This window comes from Chiloscyllium plagiosum, unplaced genomic scaffold (assembly GCF_037043375.1).
Source record: "Chiloscyllium plagiosum isolate Xiang-an unplaced genomic scaffold, Cpla_swu_hap1 HiC_scaffold_1, whole genome shotgun sequence".
Taxonomy (NCBI): domain Eukaryota; kingdom Metazoa; phylum Chordata; class Chondrichthyes; order Orectolobiformes; family Hemiscylliidae; genus Chiloscyllium; species Chiloscyllium plagiosum.
Window position 1 is genome coordinate 95,485,640 of NW_028270139.1, and position 25,174 is coordinate 95,510,813.

General features: G+C 41.7%; 1 protein-coding gene across 1 annotated transcript; it reads right to left on the minus strand.

The window, feature by feature from the left end:
* Positions 1-494: 494 nt before the first annotated feature.
* On the minus strand, positions 495-21,403 carry LOC148152169 (granzyme K-like). Its single transcript, XM_087989163.1, has 5 exons — positions 21,251-21,403; positions 21,026-21,170; positions 7,226-7,373; positions 6,263-6,538; positions 495-911 (listed from the first exon to the last, which is right to left on the minus strand). The coding sequence occupies exons 1-5, from the start codon at positions 21,312-21,314 to the stop codon at positions 711-713; spliced, it is 834 nt and encodes a 277-aa protein (XP_087845289.1). The 5' UTR covers positions 21,315-21,403; the 3' UTR covers positions 495-710.
* Between the last annotated feature and the right edge of the window lie 3,771 nt (positions 21,404-25,174).

The following is a 25,174-nucleotide window of genomic DNA, read 5'->3' on the forward strand; positions in this document are numbered from 1 at the left end:
CACTTCCACACTCACACATGCACCCTCTCACAGACTTAGACACTTTACACTCACATATACACATATATACACTCTCTTTCACACTCACATCCCCCAACCTCAGACACACACACACGTACATATACATTTGTGGGATGAATTTCCACTTGCAGAGTTACATTGTACTTTGCTCAAAAACTGCATGAATCCATGCAAGACTCTGTTAACTCACTTTTTAGATTAGAATCATTCTAAACATTATGGTACAGACAGGGAACACAGGGGCTATCACTTTCAACATTATCTGGCTGATACCAATTGTTACAGTTAACCTGAGAATGTAACTTTTAAAAAAAAGTTTTGTGATTTGCATATGAAAGAGGTGAAACTATCATGGTCATTCTAATAGATAAAAGACTCAACAAACAATTCAGGTATTTTCCAATGTATAATTTCAGTTACATCACACTGTAAACTTTTGCTATAAATTCTGTGCTTTACAATTGTGTCCTCCACAACCACCTGATGAAGGAGCGGTGCTCCGAAAGCTAGTGCTTCCAATTAAACCTGTTGGACTATAACCTGGTGTTGTGTGATTTTTAACTTTGTACACCCCAGTCCAATACCGCCATCTTTAAATCATATTTTTCACAGACATGGTTCCCTCTGATGCACTCAAATGCAAGCGAACTACATCTAGGTAGCAACAAACAAACGTGCAGCTATTTCATTCAGATTTGTTCATAGGTTTCATTAAAATTTACAACTCCAATTGTTTTCTTGATCCAAGTTAAATATTTTTCTGTTAGCCGGGTATAAATGCCAGGGTGTCTGGCAATCGCACAATCAGATCCAGCTGAAGCAATCCCAGCAATGACCTCCTTTCGGCTCAGGGTCTTTACCTTGCACATTAATGGGCCTCCTGCATCACCCTGTGACAAAGAACAAAATATGATATCCTTAATATACTTCCTAAAAGTATTTACAAATACACAAAATGTGCTGAAATTAATAGTGAAGATTGGATTGCAATTTATTAAATTGCTTACTTAGAAGTGCAAGGAAATTTACAATGTGAGGAAACCACTTGCCCCAATTTCTTCAAATTGATGTTTATTCTCTAAATGGGCAAATAGCTTTAATCATGTTATACACTGTGTTCATACTGGCACCACAAATGGTATCGGCAGCCACCCAGAATATTGAAATGCTGCTGATCCTGGGGGACTGGCTAGGGATCAGAGCATATACATTGGAAGGAACCTGAAAATGTTTCCAATGGCTGAAATAAACAAAAGAACTCATGATACTGAAATTAGGGAGTGCATCACAGCTGCAGAAAAGGAGGTTGTTGAGGAGGGTTTGCCTACTGAGTCAGTATGGGTGGAAGTCAGTAACAGGAAAGGAACTGCCATTTTATTGGAGGTTTTCTAAAGACCCTTAATAGCAGCAGAGAGATGGAAGAACAAATTGGACAGCAGATTTTGGAAAGATGCAGCTATAACAGAGTTGTTATGGATGACTTCAACTTCCCCAACACTGATTGGAACCTCCTTAGTGCAGATGGTCTGGATGGAGCTGATTTTGTCAGGTGTGTCCAGGAGCGATTCCTGATTCAACATGTACATAGGCTGACTAGGGGGGAGGCCATATTGGATTTGGTGCCAAGCAATGAGCCAGGTCAGGTGTCAGATCGCTCCGTGGGAGAGCATTTCAGTGACAGTGACCACAACTGCCTCACCTTTAAACAGCCATGGAGAGGGAGAGGAGCAGACAGTATGGGAAGGTATTTAATTGGAGGAGGGGAAATCATATTGCGATTAGACAAGAGCTATGGAGTATAAATTGGAAACAATTGTTTTACTGGAAAGGCATGACAGAAATGTGGAGGCTATTTAAGGAGCCTTGTTGTGAGTACAACACAGAACATAGAACAATACAGCATAGTACAGGCCCTCTGGTCCTCGATGTTGTGCCGACCTGTAGAACCAATCTGAAACCCATCTATCCTACGCTATTCTATTATCATCCATATGTTTATCCAATGACTATTTAAATGTCCTTAAAGTTGGCAAGTCTACTACTGTGCAGGCAATGCATTCCACATCCCTACTTCTCTCTGAGTAAAGAAATTACCTCTGACATCTGTCCTATACCTATCACCCCTCAGTTTAAAGCTATGTCCCCTCGTGCTAGCCATTACCATCTGAGGAAAAAAGGCTCTCACTGTCCATCCTCTGATTATCTTATATATAGCAATTAAGTCACCTCTCAACCTTCTTCTCTATAACGAAAACAGCCTCAAGTACTTCAACCTTTCCTCATATGACTTTCCCTCCATACTAGGTAACATCCTAGTAAGTCACCTCTGAACCCTTTCCAAAGATTCCACATCCTTCCTAGAATGCAATAACCAGAACTGTATGCAATCCTCCAACTGTGGCCGCACCGGAATTTTACACAGCTGCAAAATGACCTCATGGTCAATCCATCTACCAATAAAGGCTAACACACTGAATGTCATCTTAACAACCCTATAAACCTGGGTGACAACTTTCAGGGATCTACATACATGGACACTGAGATCTCTCTGCTCATCTACACTACCCTGAATCTTACCATTAGCCCAGTACTCTTTATTACTGTTGCTCCTTCCAAAGTGAATCACCTCACACTTCTCAGCCCAGCTCTGCAGCTTATCTATGTCCCTTTGTAACCTACAACATCCTTCAACACTATGCACAACTCCACTGACCTTCGTGTCATCTGCAAATTTACTAACACATCCTTCTACAGCCTCATCTAGGTCATTTATAAAAATGACAAACAGCAGTGGCCCCAAAACAGATCCTTGCTGTAAACCACAATAACTGAACGCCAGGATGAATATTTCCCATCAACCACCACCATCTGTTTTCTTTCAGCTAGCCAATTTCTGATCCAAACCGCTAAATCGCCTTCAATCTTATGCATCCGTATTCTATGCAATAGCATACCATGGTAAAATCCATATACACCACATCAACCACTTTACCCTCATCAACCTGTTTGGTCACCATCTCAAAGAACTCAATAAGGTTTGTGAGGCATGACTTACCCTTCACAAAACTTTATTGACTATCCCTAATTAACGTATTCCTCTAAGATGATTATAAATCCTATCTCTTATAACCTTTCCCAACACTTTACCCACAATCAAAGTAAGGCTTACTGGTCTGTAATTCCCAGGGTTGTCTCTACTCTCCTTCTTGAACAAGGGGACAACATTTGCTATCCTCCAATCTTCTGGCACTATTCCTGTAAACAATGATGGCATAAAGATCAAAGCCAAAGGCTCTGCAATCTCCTCCTTGGCTTCCCAGGGAATCCTAGGATAAATCCTGTCCAGCCCAGGGAACTTATCTATCTTACACTTTCCAGAATTGCTGACACCTCCTCTTTGTGAACCTCAATCCTGTCTAGTCTGGTAGCCTGTATATCAATATTCTCCTTGACAGCATTGTCTTTTTCCAGTGTGAATACTGATGAAAAATATTCTTTTAGCACTTCCCCTACCTCCTCGGACTCCATGCACACCTTCCCACTACTATCCCTGATTGGCCCTAATCTTTCTTGAGCCATACTTTTATTCCTGATATATCTATAGAAACCTTTAGGGTTTTCCTTTATCCTATCTGCCAATGATTTCTCATGTCTCCCCTCCTGGCTCTTTTTAGATCTCTCTTTAACGTGTAACTCTCAAGTTAATGTTGGGTAATATTGTCCCACTGAGACAGGCAAGGAATTGTAAGGTGAAGGAGCCTTAGATGACAAGAGCAGAGGAGCTTCTCATCAAAAGGAAGAAGGAAGCTTACTTAAGGTCGAGGAAGCAAGGATGTGGCACAGCTTTAGAGGATTTCAGGGTAGCTAGGAAAAAACTCAAAAATAGACTGAAGAGAGCTAGGGGCACAAAAAAGCCTTGGTGGGAAGCAGTAGGGAAAACTGAAAGGCATTCCACATATACGTGAGGAATAAGAGAATGATCGGAGGGTAGGGCCGATCAGGGACAGTGAAGAGAACTTGTGCCTGGAGTCTGAAGAGATAGGGGAGGCTCTAAATGAGTTTTTTTACTTCAGTATTCACTAGAGAGAGGGAACGTGTTGATAGTGAAAACACCGTGAACTAGTTTAATAGGCTTGAACAGATTGATATTAAGGAAGTGGACGTGCTGGAAATTTTGGGAAGCATCAAGATAGATAAATCCCCAGCGCTGGACCAGATATATCCAAGGTTACTATGGGAAGCGAGGAATGAGGTTGCTGCACCTCTGGCGATGATCTTTGCATCCTCACTCTCCATGGGAATAGTACTGGCTGATTGGAGGGAGGTGAATGTTGTTCCTCTGTTCAAGAAAGGGAATAGGGAAATCCCTGGGAATTACAGACCAGTCAGTTGTATGACTGTGATTAGTAAGATACTGGAAAGGATTCTGAGAAATAGGATTTATGACTATTTGGAAAAACATAGTTTGATTAAAAATAGTCAGCATGTCTTTGTGAGGAGCAGGTCATGCATCACAAGCCTTATTGAATTCTTTGAGGACGTGATGAGATAAGTTGATGAAGATTGAGCAGTGAATGTGGTTGTATATGGATTTTAGGAAGGCATTTGATAAGGCTCCCCATGGTAGGCTCATTCAGAAAGTTAGGAGGCATGAGATACAGGGAGATTTGGATGTATGGATACAGAATTGGCTGGCCGAAATAAGACAGTGAGTGGTGGTGGATGGAAAGTATTCCACCTGGAAGTTGGTGACTAGTAGTGCCCCACAGAGATCTGTTCTTGGGCCTCTGCTCTTTGTGATTTTAAAAATGACTTTGGATGAAGAAGTGGAAGGGTGGGTTAGTAAGTTTACCAATGACACAAAGATCAGTGGTGTTGTAGATGGTGTCTTGGACTGTTGCAGACCACAACATAGACAGGATGCAGAGCTGGGCTGAGGAATGGCAGATGGAGTTCAACCTGGATAAATGCGAAGTGATTCATTTTGGAAGGTCAAATTTGAATGCTGAATACAGCGTTAAAGACAGGATTCGTGGCAGTGTGGAGGAACAACCAGTTCTTGGGGTCCATGTACATAGATCCCTCAAAGTTGCCACCAAAGTTGATAGGGTTGTAAAGAAGGCATATGGTGTTTTGGCTTTCCTGAACAGGGGGATTGAGTTTAAGAGCTGCAGGGTTTTGCTGCAGCTCTATAAAATCCTGATTAGACCACACTTGGAATATTGTATCCAGTTCTGCTTGCCTCATTATAGGAAGGATGTAGATGCTTTAGAGAGAGTGCAGAGGAAACTTACCAAGATGCTGCCTGGATTGGAGGGCATGTCTTATGTTCCCCGCCTCTATTGAGCCCATCTCATCCAATTCTAACCCCATTCTACCACCTGCCATCCTCAGAACAACTCCCCACTCCTGGGATACCGGAGTGCACTGGCATCCCCAACACCAGTGCCATCTTTCAAAGGCATCTGATGTCCATGTTAAGAATTCTCAACATTTGATTTGCTCAAGCCAGATGTTATGATAGGACTTTGTGCATTAATATCGGGAGATCTCCAGTTAATAAGTCGTTAAAAAGAATAATCCCTGTTCATAAGCAACTCTCTGCTGTCTTGTAGAAACTTTTGCCCAATAGGCCTCACATGATTGGGCCACATTTCTCACCATATTGTTCAGTTCCCTACAAGATTCTGGTCATAGAGTCTGATGGCGTCTTGAGATTAGATTAGATTCTCTACAGTGTGGAAACAAGCCCTTCAGCCCAACATATCCACACCAACCCTCCGAAGAGTAACCCACCCAGATCCATTTCCCTCTGACTAATGCACCTAACACGTTGGACAATTTAGCATGGCCAATTCACCTAGCCTGCACATCCTTGGACTGTGGGAGGAAACCAGAGCAAACCCGCACACACATGGGGAGAACATGCAAACTCCACACAGATAGTCACCCAAGGCTGGAACTGAACCCGGTCCCTGGCGCTATGAGATAGCAGTGCTAACCACTAAGTCACCGTGCCACTCTGTCCACACATCAATTGTTGTATTTCCAACATTAGACCAGTGATTAAACTTCAAAATGTTTTCTTGTAATGGACCTGAGGTTGTGAAAGGTGCTACATTAATGCAAGTTTTTATTGCTCATATATAGTCCCTATCTCAGTGGATAAATATCAATGTAACTCACAGCAAAGTACATTATCTGTTTAAAAAAATCCTTCAAATAATACTACGTAACTTACCAAACAGGAATCTTTTCTGCCTTTTTTGTCACCTGCACAAATCATGTTGTCTGTTATGACTGGGCTCCCGTTGTAATATTTTTTACTATTACAGGTTTTCCGGTCAATCACTGATATGGTTGCTTCTTTCAAAGTATCAGACTGTTTTTTATCCCTGGGACTGGTTTGTCCCCATCCAATGATTCTGCAATTTACTCCAGCTTTAAGGTCCTTTGTTGAAGTTGGCAATTTCAAGATTGCTACACCTTTCTTCTTAACATCTGCAGCTTGTTCTAACTGTAACAATAAGAAAAATGTTACTGTCTCCACTTGCTTCTCAAGTCACTACAGGCAAGCACATAAAATGTAAGTATACAATAGTTTTGCCAGTCATTTGTTCAGGTTCAATGTGTGAAAAATGTCAAGGCCAGCCAAGAGACGTTGAAGCTTGTGTGCAGTTCAAAAAGGTTCTTCCAATATTTTAAGATGAATAAGTGCAATTTTGGATTTGTGAACCTAGATGATAAGTTGTAAGTAAAGAATTGCTGGTAGCATCACGTAGTAAGAAGCAAAAAATGCAATATGATTTGCAAAATAAGTGAATACAAACAAAATGATATCGAGACTAGAATGTCCACCATATTTCAATCTGACAATCCCGCAAAAATCCCACCCTAAACAGAAAAAAAGAACTGCTGATGCAGAAAATCAAAAACAAAAACAAAAATTGCTGGAAAATCTTGACAGGTCTGGCAGCATTTGTGGAGGGAAAGCAGAGTTGATGTTTCAGGTTCGGTGACCCTTCTTCAGAATTCTGAAAAATTAACTCTGTTTTCTCTCCACAAATGCTGCCAGTCCTGCTGTGTTTTTCCAGTAATTTTTGTTTTTGTTTAAAAAATCCTGCCCCTTTCTGTTTCAGTCAGTGAGGTTTCCAGATCCCACCCACTGAAGAAATTTATAGAAAACCCACTGAACAACAATTACCTCCAAAAGCATGATGTCATTTTCTATTTTATTTTTGAATTCAGGGTATGGGGATAACCTTATAACAGAAATGATTTGTTCAATATTATCCTTCTTTTGGAGTGAACGAGCTCCAAGAACCACCGTGGCTTTCTTTATCTTGATCAACCTGTTGGTGAAACATCACTTGGTGAATCAACAACTTGCATTTAATTTACACCCTTAATATAAAAAAATGCCCAACATCACATTAGTATCTATTCTTTAATGGGATTTGTATCATTGGTTACCCATTCCTATTTGATTTTGAATTGAGTGGCTTGCTCAGCCATATTAAAGGCCAGTTAAGAGATACTCATATTAGTATGCATCTGGAGTCACATGTAGGTCAGACCAGGTGAAGATTACAGATTTCCTTCACGAAAGGACAATTGTGAACCTAATATATTTTCACAGCAGTCTATGAAAATTGTTATTATTGTCGCTGCACCTGTTTTCTCCTCGATATGTTAGTACTCACTCATCTGCCAATTTAATTCCAGCTACACCTCCCAACCTTGCTCTGTTCAGGTTCAATCTATCTCTTTTGAATAAGATCAGAAATGTCTGTCCGTCTTTCTTGCTGTGGAATCTCATTTAAAGCCACTACTTCTACATTTTACTGTTCTCTCCTGTGTAGTCCCTGGCCAGTTAATGCTATGGTCTGGATCATATTCCTTCAAAATGCTGTTATTCCTGACAGTCCTCTTCCAAGATTCCTGAATAGCTACCCATTTACTATGCTGAACTAGAACCATAGAATCCCTACAGTAGGGAAGAAGCCATTTGGCCTATCATGTCCACACCAATCCTCTGAAGAGCATCCAACCCTGACCCACTCCCCTATCCTATCCCTGTAACCGTACGTTTCCTATGGTCAATCCATATAGCATGCACATCTCAGGACACCATGGGCAATTTAGCATATCCAATCCACCTAAAATGCACATCGAATCATAAAGATGTACAGCACAGAAACAGATCCTTTTGTCCAACACATCCATGCTGAAGAGATATCCTAAATTAATCTAAAAAAGCTAGCATTTGGCCCACTTCCCTCTAAACCCTTCCTATTCATTTACCCATCCAGATGCCTTTTAAATGTTGTAATTATACCAGCTTCCACCACTTCCTCTAGCAGCTCATTCCATACATACATCACCCTCTGAGAGAAAAAGTTGCCCCTTCGATCCCTTTTAAATCTTTCCCTCTCACCTTAAACCTATGTTTTCTAGTTCTGGATTCCTTTACTTTGGGGAAAAGACCTCGGCTATTCACTCTATCCATGTCCATCATGATTTTTTTAAACTTCTTTAAGATCAGCCTCCAACACTCCAGGGAAAACAGCCCCAGCTTATTCAACCCCTCCCTATAGTTCAAAGCCTCCAACACTGGCAACATCTTTGTAAATCTTTTCTGAACGCTTTCAAGTTTCACAATATCTTTTGTATAGCAGGGAGACTAGAATTGAACACAGTATTCCAAAAGTAGCCTAACTAATGTCCTGTACTGCAACGACATGATCTCCCAACTTTTATACTCAATGCACTGACCAATAAAGGCAAGCTTCCAAATGCCTTCTTCACTACCGTGTTGACTTGAGACTCCACTTTCAAGAAACAATGAAACTGCACTCCAAGGTCTGTTTGTTCGGAACCTACCCCAGGCCCTAACCATTAAGTCCTGCCCTGATTTGCCTTTCCAAAATGTAGCACCTCATATCTTCTCTCATCCTCTTGAATGACTACCTCTAGAATGTCCAATTTTTAGGAATTGCTAAAACAAAATAAAGAATTGCAGGTGCTGAATATCTGAAACAAAAGCAGAAATTGCTTGAGAAACCTAACAGATCTGGCAGCATTTGTGGAGAGCGACACAGAGTTAACATTTTGAGTCCAGTGATCCTTCATCAGACTTGAAACATTCATTCTGCTTTCTCTTCACAGATGCTGACAGACTCGCTGAGTTTCTTCAGCAATTTCTGTTTTTGCTCCAGGAATCTTTGAACTTCCCACAGTGATCCCAGCAGCCACTTAAATTCAGAAAGCCTGACCTCAATGTCAAACTTCTAAAGACGTATGACAAAAAAATCAAAAGAGCTGTGGGTGCTGGAAATCTGAAACAAAACTGAAATTGATGTAAAATCTCAATAGATCTGGCAGCATCTGAAATCAGAGTTAACATTTCAAATTCAGTGACCGTTTGTCAGACCTCTGAAGAATGATCATTCAACCTGAAACATTAACTCTGATTTCTCTCCATAGTTGCTGCCAGACCTGCTGAGACTTTCCAGCAATTTCTGTTTTTGTTTCTAAAGACACGTCTGCATGTGAGTCCCCCAAGCAACAAGTTGTCCCTGCCCAAATACTTTCTCTCTTAGATTTAATTAGTGCTGTAAACTATTCATTTTGATTTATGCCTTAGACCTTAGTTCTCAGTACCTGCACTCCTTTTCTCAGACCACATAAAGATAGAACACCAGATCATCGCCTGTTCCGTTTCTGTACAGAAGTGCCTCAGTGAAATTCTTGGAGTTTCACTCCGTAGAACTCTGCAGAACTTGGTTCCATGCTACTTACTTGTCTTTGTATCATTTTATTTCTTTAGCACAATCAAATCTATAAACAACTCCCAAAAAAATGCAACATTTTCTATTCCTCAATTTTACCAAATGACTTTCTGCTGTCTGCTCACAATTACTGACATGACCTCTTTACAGAGTAAAAACAGTGTGTTTTATTAATCTAATTACATTTCCCTGTTTTTCAGTTTCCCTGTTCCTTGTTAGAGACCTATATTACCAGGAGTATTTATCTTGCGACATGTCCATCCTGGACACAGATCTCAGTGATCATCACGATATCATACCCTTTAGGATTCAATGGGACTTCTACTTCACTTCTTTCATTTCTTACGCTACGAGCAATTGTGTACAGAACTCTTGATTGGGACTCTATCTTATTCTTTTGCTTGATCAGTTATTCTCACACCTTAACTGATCACATTTATTTTTCATCATAGTTGTTGCACTTTATCTATTCTTTTTATTGTTCTTTACAAAGAACAAAGAAAATTTACAGCCCAGGAACAGATCCTTTGGCCTTCCAAGCCTGAGCCGATCCAAATCTACTGTCTAAACCTATCGCCCAATTCCTAAGAATCTGCTTCCCACCTACTTATGCATCTGTCCAGACGCATCTTAAATGAATCGACCGTGCCTGCCTCTTCTACCTCTGCTGGCAACGTGTTCCAAGCACCTACCAGCCTCTGTGTAAAATACTTTCCACGTGTGTCTCTTTTAAACTTTTCACCTCTCACCTTGAACGTGTGACCTCTTGTTATTGAATCCCTCACCCTGGGAAAAAGCTTATCTCTATCCACCTTGTCTATACCCTTCATGATTTTGTAGACCTCAATTGGCCTCCCCTCAATCTCCTTTTTTCTAATGAAAACGATCCTAACCTATTCAACCTCTCTTCATAGCTAGTACCTCCCATACCAGGCAACATCCTCGTAAACCTTCTCTGCACCCTCTCTAAAGTGCCTACATCCTTTTGGTAATGTGGTGACCAGAACTGTACACAGTATTCTAAATGCAGCCGAAGTCTTGTACAATTTTATCATGACCTGCTAGCTCTTATACTCAATACCCTGTTTGATGAAGGCAAGCATACCATATGTTCTGGCAGACAGCAAGCTGGTTTGAAGTGTGCCTACTTCATTGCCAGAAGTATCCAAAATAAGGTAGATGAGCTTGCAGCATGGATAGGTACCTGGGACTTTGATGTCATGGCCATTTCAGAGACATGGATAGAGTAGGGCCAGGAATGGATGTTGCAGGTTCCAGGATTTAGATCTTTCATTAAGAACAGAAAAGAGGGAGAGGTGTGGCCTTGTTAGTCAAGGACAATATAACAGTGGCTGAAAGAACTTTTGACAAGGACTCCTCTACTTAGGTAGTATGGGCTGAGGTTAGAAACAGGATAGGAGGGGTCACACTGCTGGGAGATTTTTAATAGGCCTCCGCAGAGTTCCAGGGATGTGGAGGAGAGGATCCACAAAACCATTTTGGGAAGGAGTGAAAGGAACAGGGTGGTTATTATGGAGGACTTTAACTTCCCCAACATTGACAGAAAATACTATAACTCTAGTATGTCAGATGGATCAGTTTTTGTCCAATGTGTGCAGGAAGGTTTCCTGACACAGTATGTTGAAGGGCTGACAAGAGGGGAGGCCACACTGGATCTGGTGCTTGGTCATGAACCAGACCAAGTGTTTGATTTAGTGGTAGGTGAGCACTTTTGAGAGAGAGACCATAATTCAGTTACATTTAATTTAGTGATAAAAACATGCTACAGGGCAAGAGCTATCGATGAGGCAAGGGAATTATAATGCAATCAGACAAGACTTAGGTGCATAGAATGGGATAGCAAAATGCAGGGGATGGGTTCAATCGAAATGTGGAACTGGTTTAAGAGATTAGATTCCCTACAGTGTAGCAACAGGCCCTTCAGCCCAACAAGTCCACACCGACCCTCCGAAGAGTAACCCACCCAGACCCATTTCCCTCTGGCTAATGCACCTAACACTATGGACAATTTAGCATGGCCAATTCACCTGACTTGCACATCTTTGGACTGTGGGAGGCACCCGGAGGAAACCCACACAGACACAGGGGGAATGTGCAAACTCCACACAGACAGTCGCCTGAGGCTGGAATCAAACCTGGGACCCTGGTGATGTGAGGCAGTAGTGCTAACCACTGAGCCACCATTTAAGGAATAGATATTGCATGTTCTTGATAGGTATGTCCCTGTCAGGCAGGGAGGAAGTGATAAGGAAAGGGAACCGTGGTTTACTACAGAAATTGCATCTCTTGTTAAGCAGAAGGAGGCTTATGTGATGGTGAGACGAGATGATTCAGATGAGTTACAGATTAGCTAGGAAAATTTAAAGAGAGAGTTAAGAAGAGCAAAGAGAGGACATGAGCAGTCTTTAGCAAATAGAATAAAGGAGAACCCTAAAGCTTTCTATAGGTAGTTGAGGAATAAAAGGATGACTAGGGTAGGAATAAGGCCAGTCAAAGACAGAAGTAGGAGTTGTGTGAGGACCCTGTGGAGTTTGGAGAGGTGCTAAACAAATATTTCTCATTGGTTTTTACTCAGGAAAAGGAGAATATTGTAGAGGAGAAGAATGAGATACAAGATATTAGACTAGAAAGGACCGAGGTTAGTAAGGAAGAGATGTTATCAATTCTATAAGGAGTGAAAGTAGATAAGTCATCTGGCTGGATGGGATTTATCCATGGATTATCTGGGAAGCTAGGGAGGTGATGTTGGAGCCTTTGGTTTTGATCTTTGAATCTTCATTGTCTACAGGTTTAACACAGAGGACTGGAGGATTGCAAATGCTGTGTCCTTGTTCAAGAAGGGCAACAGAGATGACCCAGGTAATTATGGACCAGTGAGCCTTACGTCTGTTGTAGGAAAAGCTTTGGAAAAGATTATAAGTGATAGGATTTATAATCATCTAGCAAGCAACAATTTGATTGCAGAGAGTCAACATGGTTTTATCAAGGGCAGGTCGTGTCTCACAAACCTCATTGACTTTTTTGAGAAGGTGACCAAGCATGTAGATGAGAGTAGGGCAGTTGACGTGGTGTACATAGACTTCAGTAAAGCCTGTGATAAGATTTCACATGGTAGGCTATTGGAGAAAATGCAGAGGCATGGGATTGAGGGTGATTTAGCAGTTTAGATTGGAAACTGGCAATGAGTGGTGGTTGATGGAAAATATTCCGCCTGGAGTCCAGTTACTAATGGTGTGCCACAAGGATCTGTTTTGGGACCATTGCTGTTTGTCATTTTTATAAATGACTTAGACACAAGCATAGGTGGATGGGTTGGTAAGTTTGCAGATGACATTAAAGTTGGTGGAGTAGTGCGGAAGAATGTTACAGATTGCAGGGGGACTTGGATAAACTGCAGAATTGGGCTGAAAGGTGGCAAATGGAGTTCAATGCAGACACATGTGAGGTGATGCACTTTGGGAAGAATGGCAGGAAGAAAGAATATTAGGTCAATGGAAAGATTCTTGGTAATGTGGATGTGCAGACAGATCTTGGAGTCCATGTACATGCTGCCACCCAGGTTGATGGTGCTGTTAAGAAGGCATATGGTGTGTTAGGTTTTATTGGTAGAGGGATTGAGGTCCGGAGCCATAATGTCATGCTGCAACTATACAAAATGCTAGTGCAGCCGCACTTGGAATATTGTGTACAGTTCAGGTCGCCCCATTACAGGAAGGATGTAGAAGCATTGGAAAAGGTACAGAGGAGATTTACCAGGATGTTGCCTGGTCTGGAAAGAAGGAGGGAAAGTCTTATGAGGAAAGGCTGAGAGACTTGAGTCTGTTCTCATTGAAAAGAAGAAGGCTCAGAGGGGATTTGATAGAGACATACAAGATGATCAGAGGATTAGACAGGGCAGACAGTGTAAGTCTTTCAGCTTGTATGAGGGGGCATAGCTACAAAATGAGGGGTGATAGACTTAAGACAGATGTCAGAGGCAGGTTCTTTACTCAGAGAGTGGTAAGGGTGTGGAATGCCCTGCCTGCCAATGTAGTTAACGCAGCCACATTAGGGAGATTTAAACAATCCTTGGATAAGCACATGGATGATGATGGAATAATGTAGGAGGATTGGGCTTAGATTAGTTCACAGGTCGGCACAACATCAAGGACTGAAGGGCCTGTTCTGTGCTGTATTGTTCTATGTTTTTTGTTCTATGTTCTATGCCTTCTTGACCACTCTATCTACCTGTGCAGCCACCTTCAGGGTACAATGGACCTGAACTCTCAGATCTCTTTGCTCATCAACTTTTCCCAAGGTTCTTCATTTTATAGTATAGTTCGGTCTAGAATTAGACTTCCCAAAATGCATCACCTCACATTTGCCTGAATTGAACTCCGTCTGCCACTTCTCCAACCAACTCTCCAGTCTATCTATATTCTCCTGTATTCTTTGACAGTCCCCTATGCTTTCTGCTACTCCACCAATCTTCGTGTCATCTGCAAATTTACTGATCAGACCAACAATGCCCTCTTCCATGTCACAAACAGTGGCCCCAGCACTGATCCCTGCGGAAAACTACTGGTCACCTTTCTCCATTTCGAGAAACTCCCTTCAACTATTACTCTCTGTCTCCTGTTGCTCAAACAGTTCTTTTCCACTTAGCTAGAACACCATGTGACTTCAGTTTCTCCATTAGTCTACAATGGGGAACCTTATGAAATGCCTTCTAAAGTCCATGTGTATGACATCTACAGTCCTTCCTTCATCTATCAACTACGTTGCTTTCTAAATGTAAATTTATTTTTCTTAGGCACTCCCTCGAGATCGAAGATGACTTGCTTTCACATTGGTTAGAAAGATACTGAGATAGACAAAAGAGCTGAATTCCAAAGGTGAGGCGAGAGTGACTCCCCTGAGCATCATGGTCACACAAATGAACTAGCTATGAAAGTGCCATGGTTACAACACCAGATTCCGAGGCTGGAAATGCTGCAGTGTGTAATTCACTTCCCGACTACACAAAGTTTGTCCACAACACAGACATATAAGGTCGGAGTGAATACTATCCATTTGTCTATATGGGTGAAGCTTCAACAAATTCACAAATATTGACAATAGGCAGCTAAGTGCAACCTGCTTGATTAACTGTCCCTCTACAAGTTGAATCTTTTGGAAACAATAGAGACAGATGACACTGCCAGTCCGTGAGGCGGCCAGGTCCGTCAATCAAAGGTTGGCGTGGAGACAGAGCAGAAGAGTCGGACATCACACAGAGCCGTGGTGATAGGGGACTCCATAGTGAGATGAACTGACCGGGGTTTTTGTGGCAGCAGGCGGGACTTAAGGATGGTGTGTTACCTCCCTGGTGCCAGGGTCAAAGACATCACAGACAGAGTGCAGGAAATCCTCAAGGACGAAGGTGAAGAGCCAGAGATGGTGGTATATGTTGGCACAAATGATGTCGGGAAGAAGAGGAGGAACATACTACAGCGGGACTGCGGAGAACTAGGAAGAAGGCTGAAAAGCAGGACGTCCAAGGTGGTTATCTCCGGTTTGCTTCCAGTTCCTCGGGCTGGTGAGGCCAGAAACAGGGAGATAATGGACTTGAACGTGTGGCTGGGGAACTGGTGCAGGAAGCAAGGATTTAAATTCTTGGATCACTGGGGTATGTTTTGTGGTAAGCATGAATTCTATACGAGAGACGGTTTGCACCTTAATAGGTTAGGGACCAGCATTCTGGCAGGCAGGTTTGCTACTGCAACACAGCTACGTTTAAACTACGTAGCGGGGGGGAGGGGACAAATTGGATGTTTAAGAAGGAAATTGGAGGGAAAGTTAGAACAAGGGAAATCAAGAAAGACAACTGTATCAATGAGGCAAAAAACTCAGAAAGGGATCATGCTGTAAGGTTGAGTGAAATAGGAGTTGATGGGAAGGGTGAGGGCAGTAACAAATTAAAAATACTATACATGAATGCACGAAGCATTAGAAATAAGATGGATGAGCTTGAGGCTCTTTTGGAAATTGGCAGATATGATATTGTGGGGATGCCTGAGATGTGGCTTCAAATGGACAGGACCTGGGAAATGAATATTCAAGGCTACACGTGCTATCGTAAGGACAGACTGATGGGCAGAGGGGGTGGGGTGGCCTTGTTGGTAAGGGAGGATATTCAGTCCCTTGCACGGGAGGATCTAGAATCAGGGGATGTAGAGTCAATGTGAATAGAGCTGAGAAATACTAAGGGTAAAAAGACCCTCTTGGGAGTTATCTACAGGTCCCCAAACAGTAGTCAGGATGTCGGATGTAAGTTAAATCAGGAGCTGAAATTGGCCTGTCGCAAAGATGTTACTACAGTTGTTATGGGGGATTTCAACGTGCAGGTAGACTGGGAGAATCAGGATGGTATTGGACCTCAAGAAAGAGACTTTGTGGAGTGCCTCAGAGATGGATTCTTAGAACAGCCGGTGCTGGAGCCGACCAGGGAGAAGGCAATTCTGGATCTGGTATTGTGCAACGAACCAGAATTGGTCAGGGACCTCGAAGTGAAGGAGCCATTGGGAAGTAGTGACCATAATACAATAAGCTTCAATCTGCAATTTGAGAGGGAGAGGGTACAATCGGAAGTGACAATATTTCTGTTGAATAAAGGGAACTATGGAGCTATGAGGGAGGAGCTGGTCAAAGTTCAATGGTGCAATACCTTAGCAGGGATGACAGTGGAGGAACAATGGCGGATATTTCTGTGTAAAATGCAGAAGTTGCAGGATCAGTTCATTCCAAAAAGGAAGAAAGATCCTAGGAGGAGGCATGGGTGCCCGTGGCTGACGAGGGAAGTTAAGAAACATATAAAGTTAAAAGAGAAAAAGTATAACATAGCAAAGATAAGTGGGAAAACGGAGGACTGGGAAGCTTTTAAAGAGCAACAGAGGATTACTAAGAAGGAAATACACAGAGAAAAAATGAGGTATGAAGGTAAACTGGCCAATAATGTAAAGGAGGATAGTAAAAGTTTTTTTAGATATGTGAAAGGCAAAAAAATGGTTAAGACTAAAATTGGGCCCTTGAAGACAGAAACAGGGGAATATATTACAGGGAACAAAGAAATGCAGAAGAATTGAATTGTTACTTCAGATCTGTGTTCACTGGGGAAGACACAAGCAATCTCCCTGAGGTAACAGTGGCTGAAGGACCTGAACTGAAGGGAATTTATATTTGCCAGGAATTGGTGTTGGAGAGACTGTTAGGTCTGAAGGTTGATAAGTCCCTGGGGCCTGATGGTCTACATCCCAGAGTACTGAAGGAGGTGGCTTGAGAAATCGTGGATGCGTTGGTGATTATTTTCCAGAGTTCGATAGATTTGGGATCAGTTCCTGCGGATTGGAGGGTGGCTAATGTTATACCACTTTTTAAGAAAGGTGGGAAAGAGATAGCAGGAAATTATAGACCAGTTAGTCTGGCCTCAGTGGTGGGAAAGATGCTGGAGTCTATTATAAAGGATGAAATTAGGACACATCAGGATAGTAGTAAAAGGATAGGTCAGAGTCAGCATGGATTTATGAAGGGGAAATCATGCTTGACTAATCTTCAGGAATTTTTTGAGGATGTAACTCTGAAGATGGACGAGGGAGATCCAGTGGATGTAGTGTACCTGGACTTTCAGAAAGCTTTTGATAAAGTCCCACACAGGACATTAGTGAGCAAAATTAGGGCGCATGGTATTGGGGCAAAATACTAACTTGGATTGAAAGTTGGTTGGCTGATAGGAAACAAAGAGTAGTGATAAATGGCTCCATTTTGGAATGGCAGGCAGTGACCAGTGGGGTACCGCAGGGATCAGTACTGGGACCGCAGCTTTTTACAATATATGTTAATGATATAGAAGATGGTATTAGTAATAACATTAGCAAATTTGCTGATGATACTAAGCTGGGTGGCAGGGTGAAATGTAATGAGGATGTTAGGAAATTACAGGGTGACCTGGACAAGTTAGGTGAGTGGTCAGATGTATGGCAGATGCAGTTTAATGTGGATAAATGTATGGTTATCCACTTTGATGGCAAGAACAGGAAGGCAGATTACTACCTCAATGGAATCAATTTAGGTAAAGGGGCAGTACAGAGAGATCTGGTTGTTCTTGTACACCAGTCAATGAAGGTAAGCATGCAGGTACAGCAGGTACTGAAGAAGGCTAATGGCATGCTAGCCTTCATAACAAGAGGAATTGAGTATAGAAGCAAAGAGGTTCTTCTGCAGCTGTACAGGGCCCTGGTGAGACCACACCTGGAGTACTGTGTGCAGTTCTGGTCTCCAAATTTGAGGAAAGACATTCTGGCTATTGAGGGAGTGCAGCGTGGGTTCACGAGGTCAATTCCTGGAATGGCGGGATTACCTTACACTGAAAGACTGGAGCGACTGGGCTTGTATACCCTTGAGTTTAGAAGACTGAGAGAGGATCTGATTGAGACATATAAGATTATTAAAGGATTGGACACTCTGGAGGCAGGAAACATATTTCTGCTGATGGGTGAGTGTCGAACCAGAGGACACAGCTTAGAAATACGTGATAGACCATTTAGGATAGAGATGAGGAGAAACTTCTTTACCCAGAGAGTGGTGGCTGTGTGGAATGCTCTGCCCCAGAGGCCCAGTCTCTGGATTCATTTAAGAAAGAGTTGGATAGAGCTCTCAAGGATTGTGGAATCAAGGGTTATGGAGATAAGGCAGGAACAGGATACTGATTAAGGATGATCAGCCATGATCATATTGAATGGTGGTGCAGGCTCGAAGGGCAGAATGGCCTACTCCTGCACCTATTGTCTATTGTCTATTGTCTACTATCTTAAACATTTCTCCCTTCACCACCAGGGCATATTGCAGCAGTGTGTACCAACTACAAGATGCACTGCACAACTCACCCAGGCTCCTTCAACTGCACCTTCCAAACTCACAACCTTTACCGTCTTGAAGCTCCAGGGCAGCAGATGCATGAGAATACCACCAGCAAGTTCCTGTCCAAGATACACAGCATCCCCATTTGGAACACTGTCACTGCTCCTTCTCTGTTACTAGATCAATGCTCTGCATGGAGCTCCTTTCCTGACAGCACTGAGGGTGCTCCCATATAAACTCAACAACATAAACTATTGTGGTCCAAAAATAAATTTCATACTATCTCAAGGGCAATTAGGTGTGGGCAACAAGTATTGGCATCAGCGACTACACTCACATCAAATGAAAGAATAAATAAAGGACAGAATTGAACATCTTTGGTAGGAATTTATTGCATTTTTGACTTCCCATGATAAATCCCATGAGTTTTGCTTTCCAAAATTATTGCCCGGTCCATTTCTCTACTCACTGCTGCTTTCATTCAAATTATCAGCTCAGGCCACCAATGAAAGTCCCATATCAGATATTAGCATGTAAAATTAAAGAGCATGGATTTGGGGTTGCGTATTCAGATGCATAGAGAACTGAACCAATGACAGGGATAAACAGGTCCTTTTCTGAGTGGCTGCCAGTAAGAAGTGAGGTAACGCAGGGGTCAGTGCTTGGACCTCAGTCCTTCACAATACATATTAATGATTTAGATGAGGGAACTAAATGCATTATGTCTAAGTTTACAAATAACACAAAAATAGGTGAGAAGGTACGTAGTGAGGATGACACATGAGTCTGCAAAGGGATTGATGTAGGTTAAAGGACTAGGCAAAAGCTTTGCACATGGCATATAATATGGGAAAATATGAAGTAACACACTTTGACAGGAAGACTAGAGAAGCTGGCTATTACTTAAATGGAGGAATCCTGGATTCCTTCCCTGAGGGCTTAATATAGCACGTGGACTGTAGCAGTTCAAGAAAGCAGCTCACCATCACTTTCTCCAGGGAAACTAGGGATGGGCAATAAAGGCTGGCCCAGCCAGCAATGTCCACATTGCACATGTGAATTTAAAAATACGCTATGGAACAGAGGGATGGGGACCCCTCATCCATGTATCACAAAAAAGATAACATTTCAATTCAGCAGTTAACAGAGAAAGAAATGGATGTAAGCAAATGAATCAAAGAGAATGGAGTATAAAGTTAGGGAGATTTTACTACAACTATACAAGATACTACTCAGACCACAACTGAAATACTTTGAACAGTTTTGGTCCCCTTGTCTAATAATAGATTAGAACCATGTGTACTCAAGTATAGGGATACAGGAGTACTGTGAAAAATGTACAATGTTGCCATTCCTGGCACCATCTTAAGTACAAAGGTACCTAGGTACAAAATCTGAGGTACAAAATAGAAAAGTGAAAGAAATATAGTTAAAAGTTCAACATTAAAGGCCTTTCGTATAAAGTAGAAATAATAGTTAATAGTTTGATATTGCAGTCTTTCTTAAGTTACAGGTTACCATTCTAAAAGTACTCCTCTTATTCCTAACTCTCTGTTTTATATTAGTTAGCCAATCATCTGTGCATATATAATATGCTACTTCCAACACCATCTTATCTTATCAAGTAACCTAACGCGTGCCTATCTTGTTAAGCTTCTTCTGAAAATCCAAACATATTACATCCACTGTTTCCCCTTTATCTATTCTACATGCTACCTCCTCAAAGAATTCCAGTAAATTTGTTGGACATGATTTCCCCTTTATAAAGGCATGTTGACCCTACATAGTTACATAGTTCTAAATGCTCTGCTATGTCATCCTTCATAATAGTCTGTAACATTCTTTCAATAATAATAGATTTTAATATTTACCCATTAACAGACTTTAAGCTAGCTGGCCTAAAGTTGCCTGCTTTTTGTCCCCTAACCTTATTAAATAAAGGTGTTGTATTGATTGCATTCAAATTGTCCGAGACGTTTCCAGATCTAAAAGTTCCTGGATGATTAGTACCACGTATCTATTCTGTCTGTAGTTCCTTCTTTTAGTATCCTCATTGTTATCAGATGCTGCCAACACATGTGTCAATGGACTTCATGCTGAAGGTTTTAGTATCTATCTTCAGCAGGCTGCACTTTATTCAGATTCAGTTAATAGCTCAGTTCAAACATGTTAACTTGTGCAAAATTTCAGCTATGGCTATTAAATTTGTAAACTCAATTTAATAACACATTAGATTGAAACCACTAATTAATACTGTGAAAGTATGCATCGCTCTGTCTAATTTGAAACCTCCATGAAATGAAAATAAAATATCTTACTGTCCACAGTTTGCTGCAGTCAGAACCCATTTGGTTTGGATCAATGTTCCTCCACATACATGCTGATTGTTCATCTGAATAGACACCATATAAGGTTTTGAATATGCCTTAACATCATGACCTCCGATGATTTCCATGCAGTCGGCTAGAAGAGAAATCAAACTTAATTATCACAAAGAGCACTCACTCGTGTGATGTTACCAACACAGTTGACAATATACTTACAGCTTTGGCCAGTTAAGATGCTGAATACCAAAGCAATACATGTCACTTGAAGCATGCTGCCCATATTGTTCAAATTCAGTTTTAGTTCACAAACAGCTCTTGCAGCCTGTGAGGAGGATGTGGTTTCATCCAGAGTTACACTGAAGTGACACTTCTTACAGCAATAAACTTACTTTTCTTTCCCGTTTTATCTATAATTTCATGCCACAACGTTATCACAAGATACTGCTCTGAATCAATCTTACAGCAATATTAATATTGTTGTGTTGATCACAGCTTACCGTTTGACAATAATGTGGAAAATCCCTGCTGGGCAAAGCCATTTTTTAAAAAAATGGCATGAATACTGTTTACAAAGAAAGATACTTTTAAATTCCAATTTAGATTTCTTCATCCATTCATTTTTTCTGGTTTTAGTTTTTTTTAAATTTACTGACACAAAGATACTAGAAAGCTGGCCAGAGAATGTACGCATATTCCTTGTTTTTAATGGTAAATACCAATACAGCACAGAGTGCTTTACAGCAGCATTCTCCCCATGCCTGCACCCCACACTTTCAGTTGCCGGGTCCCTCAGTCGGGCACTGAACTCCTAACCAATGATAGACTGTTTTTCCCTAGCTCCATCGCAGGCAACAGCAACAGAGTTTTCTGGATAGCCTTCAAGAGGCCAGGAAGAAACATGCTGCTCCAATTAAATCCCTGGGTCACCACTAAATTTCAGTGACCCAAGGGATAATTATTCTCAAGTGGTTCATTGGCACACTTCCCTCAGGTCCTACCTGCCTTCAATTTAATTGATGACAATTTTCCAAATGCTATGAGTCTGACATATTTACTCCCACCCAATTCTCTTGACATGACTATGTTAACAAGTCCCCTCCAGTGAATTCCATTAAATTCTGCCAAAAGTGCAGCTAAACATCCAAAAGTTGCTTACTCAAGGTGTTGGGGATTCAAGGTAAGTCTCTCAATGGGTAGGAAGGAACTTGGCTGAAGAGTAGAAAACATGTTCGCATGAGGGACATTATATTAGTGTGAGTGAAGTACTGTCCGGAGCTCCCTAGACATGGGGCCACTATTGTTTCTAATTTACAACAAAAGAAAAATTTGGATTCAGAAATGCAGTGGAAAGGGGCCACATTTTGAAAATATAGCAAACTATCAGAGGTGGTGGGATCAGAGGAGGCAACTTAGAGGCTACAGAATGAATTGGATTACATGTGTAAGTTGGAGCAATATGAGCTGAAATTTACTGCAGACAACTACATACAAATAAACTTGAGGAGAAAATCTAAGTGACACAGGCATCTCCTGATTGTTGCTGAAACTGCAAAGGGTGAAGCTGAAAGTAAGTCAGTCCAACCAATGCATAGCATTCACCTACAAAGCACAGTTAAAACAAAACAGAAATCAGAAGTCAAATTGTAGCTTTGACAAAGAGTCAGTCAGACTTGAAACATCAGCTCGTTTCTCTCCTTACAGATGCTGTCAGACCTGCTAAGATTTTCCAGCATTTTCTCTTTTAGTTTCAGATTCCAGCATCCGCAGTAATTTGCTTTTATTATTTGTACAGAGTCTTAATTGAGGTGTACAGTGTTCTGGTCAAATTGCAACTTGCACATTGTGTATAGTTATGGTCACCATTGGCATTCCTACGTTGAACTGTAAAAATCAACTGAATGCTTTCCCATCTGGGAATTGCTCTTAACCACACTCATGAAACAGCTTTTGTGCAGAAATATTGATGAAAGGGCTAGGTTGGTTAAGGATTAAAGCATTACCATATAGTCAATAATAAGCAAGGCTAGCAAAATGTGTGGAACTACAGATTTACAGAGAAATGAAGAACAAACAAGGCATTCAAACTGTCAAGGGTGGTAGCTACAAGTTATATTATCAGAGGCCTTGAGTGAAAGAATGGACAATGCAAATGAAAGATTATGGGAAAAGTCGATAATATGAGATACATGAATATTAAAGTGTAGAAATTGTAAAAATGCATGTTGTGATCTGTATAAGCTTTGACAAGGAACATACATGCCACACAAATGCCAGGCTATGACCATCACCAACAAGAGACCATCTAACCACCAATCTAATAGTGTCACTATCACTGAATCCCCTACAATCAACATCCTGGGAGTTATCATTGATCAGAAACTTAACTGGACTCACTGCAAAAACACAGTGGCTACAAGAGCAGGTCAGAGCTAGAAATATTGCAGTGAGTAACTTAACTCCTGACTCCCAAAAGCCTGTCCACCATCTACAAGGCACAAATCAGAAGTGTGATGGAATACTCCCCACTTACTTGGATGAGTGCAGCTCCAACAATACTCAGGAATCTTGACATCACCTAGAACAAAGCAGCCCGCTGGATTAGCACCACATCCAGAAGCATCCACTCCCTCCACCAGCGACACTCAGTAGCAGCAGTGCGTACTATCTACAAAATATACTGCAGAAATTCACCAAAGACCCACAGATAGCACCTTCCAAGCCTATGACCACTTCCATCCAGAAGGACAAAGGCAGCAGATACATGGGAGCATCACCACCTTCAAGTTCCCCTCCAAGCCACTCATCATCCTGACTTGGAAATATATCACCATTCTCTCACTGTCACTGGTTCAAAATCCTGGGATCCCCTCCCTAATGGTGTTGTGGGTCAACCCACTGTGGGTGGACTGCAGCAGTTCAAGAAGGCAGCTCACTTTCTCAAGGGCACTAGGGATGGGTAATAAATACTGGCCAGCTAGTGACACCCACATCCCACTAAAAATTGTATTTTTTTTTAAAAAAAGGCTATTCACACCCTTGAGTCTGCTCCATCATTCAATGGGATCATGGCTGGCCCAACATTCCTCACGTCAACTTTCCTGCCCTTTCCTCATAACCATTGATTTCCCTACTGATCAAGAATCTATCCATCTTAGCCTTATACATAAGGACTCTGTGCCCCATCAGCTGTCTGTGGAAAGGAGTTCCAAAGACTGACAACCCTCTAAGACAAGGAATTATTCCTCATCTCAGTCTTAAATTGGCCCCTCTTTTGTCTGAGACTATGCCCTCTCATTCTAGAGTCTCCATGAGAGGAAACATCTCATGGTGCTAGGGCAAATTGGTGCTGGAGGATCCACACTGGGAGCAGGATAGGGAGGTTTTGGAGAGGCTACAGAAGAGTTTTACCAGGTTGCTCCCTATATTAGAGGGTAAGAGCTATTAGGAGAGGCTAGAAAAACTTGGATTGTTTTCTCCAGAGCAGCAGAGACAGAAGGGAAACTTGATAGGAGTCCATAAAAGTATGAGATGCATAGATAGGGTTGATGGTCAGAATTTTTTTTCCCAGAATTGAAATGTTGAATACTGGGGAACATGCATTTAAGGTGAGAGGGGGAACGTTCAAAGGAGATGTGAAGTGCATGTTTTTTTACGCAAAGAGGCTAGAATGCTTTGCAAGGGTAGTGGTGGAGGCAGATATGATAGAGCAGTTTAAGGGACTTTTAGATAAGCACCATGAATGTGCAAGGAATGGAGGGATATGGACCAAGGGCAGGCAGAAGGGATTAGTTTAATTTGGCGACACGCTGGCACAACATCATGGGCCGAAGGGCCCATTCCTGTGCTGTAATATTTTGTGTTTATGTTCTATAATCAATGTTCTATCCAGCTGCAACATGACCTCCCAACTCCTGTACTCAGTCCACAGACCAATGAAGGCCTTCTCCATTATCCTGATTACCTGTGACGCCACTTCCAAGGAAATTGCTCCCCAAGGTCTCGTTGTTTGTCAACATGTCCCAGGATCTTATCATTCCCTCCTGTTAACCTGCTTTTTCACCTAGTGTAGTGTTGTCTACAAATCTGATTACAGTACATTCACTTCTTTCCTCCAAGTCATAATTATATTGTAAACAGTTG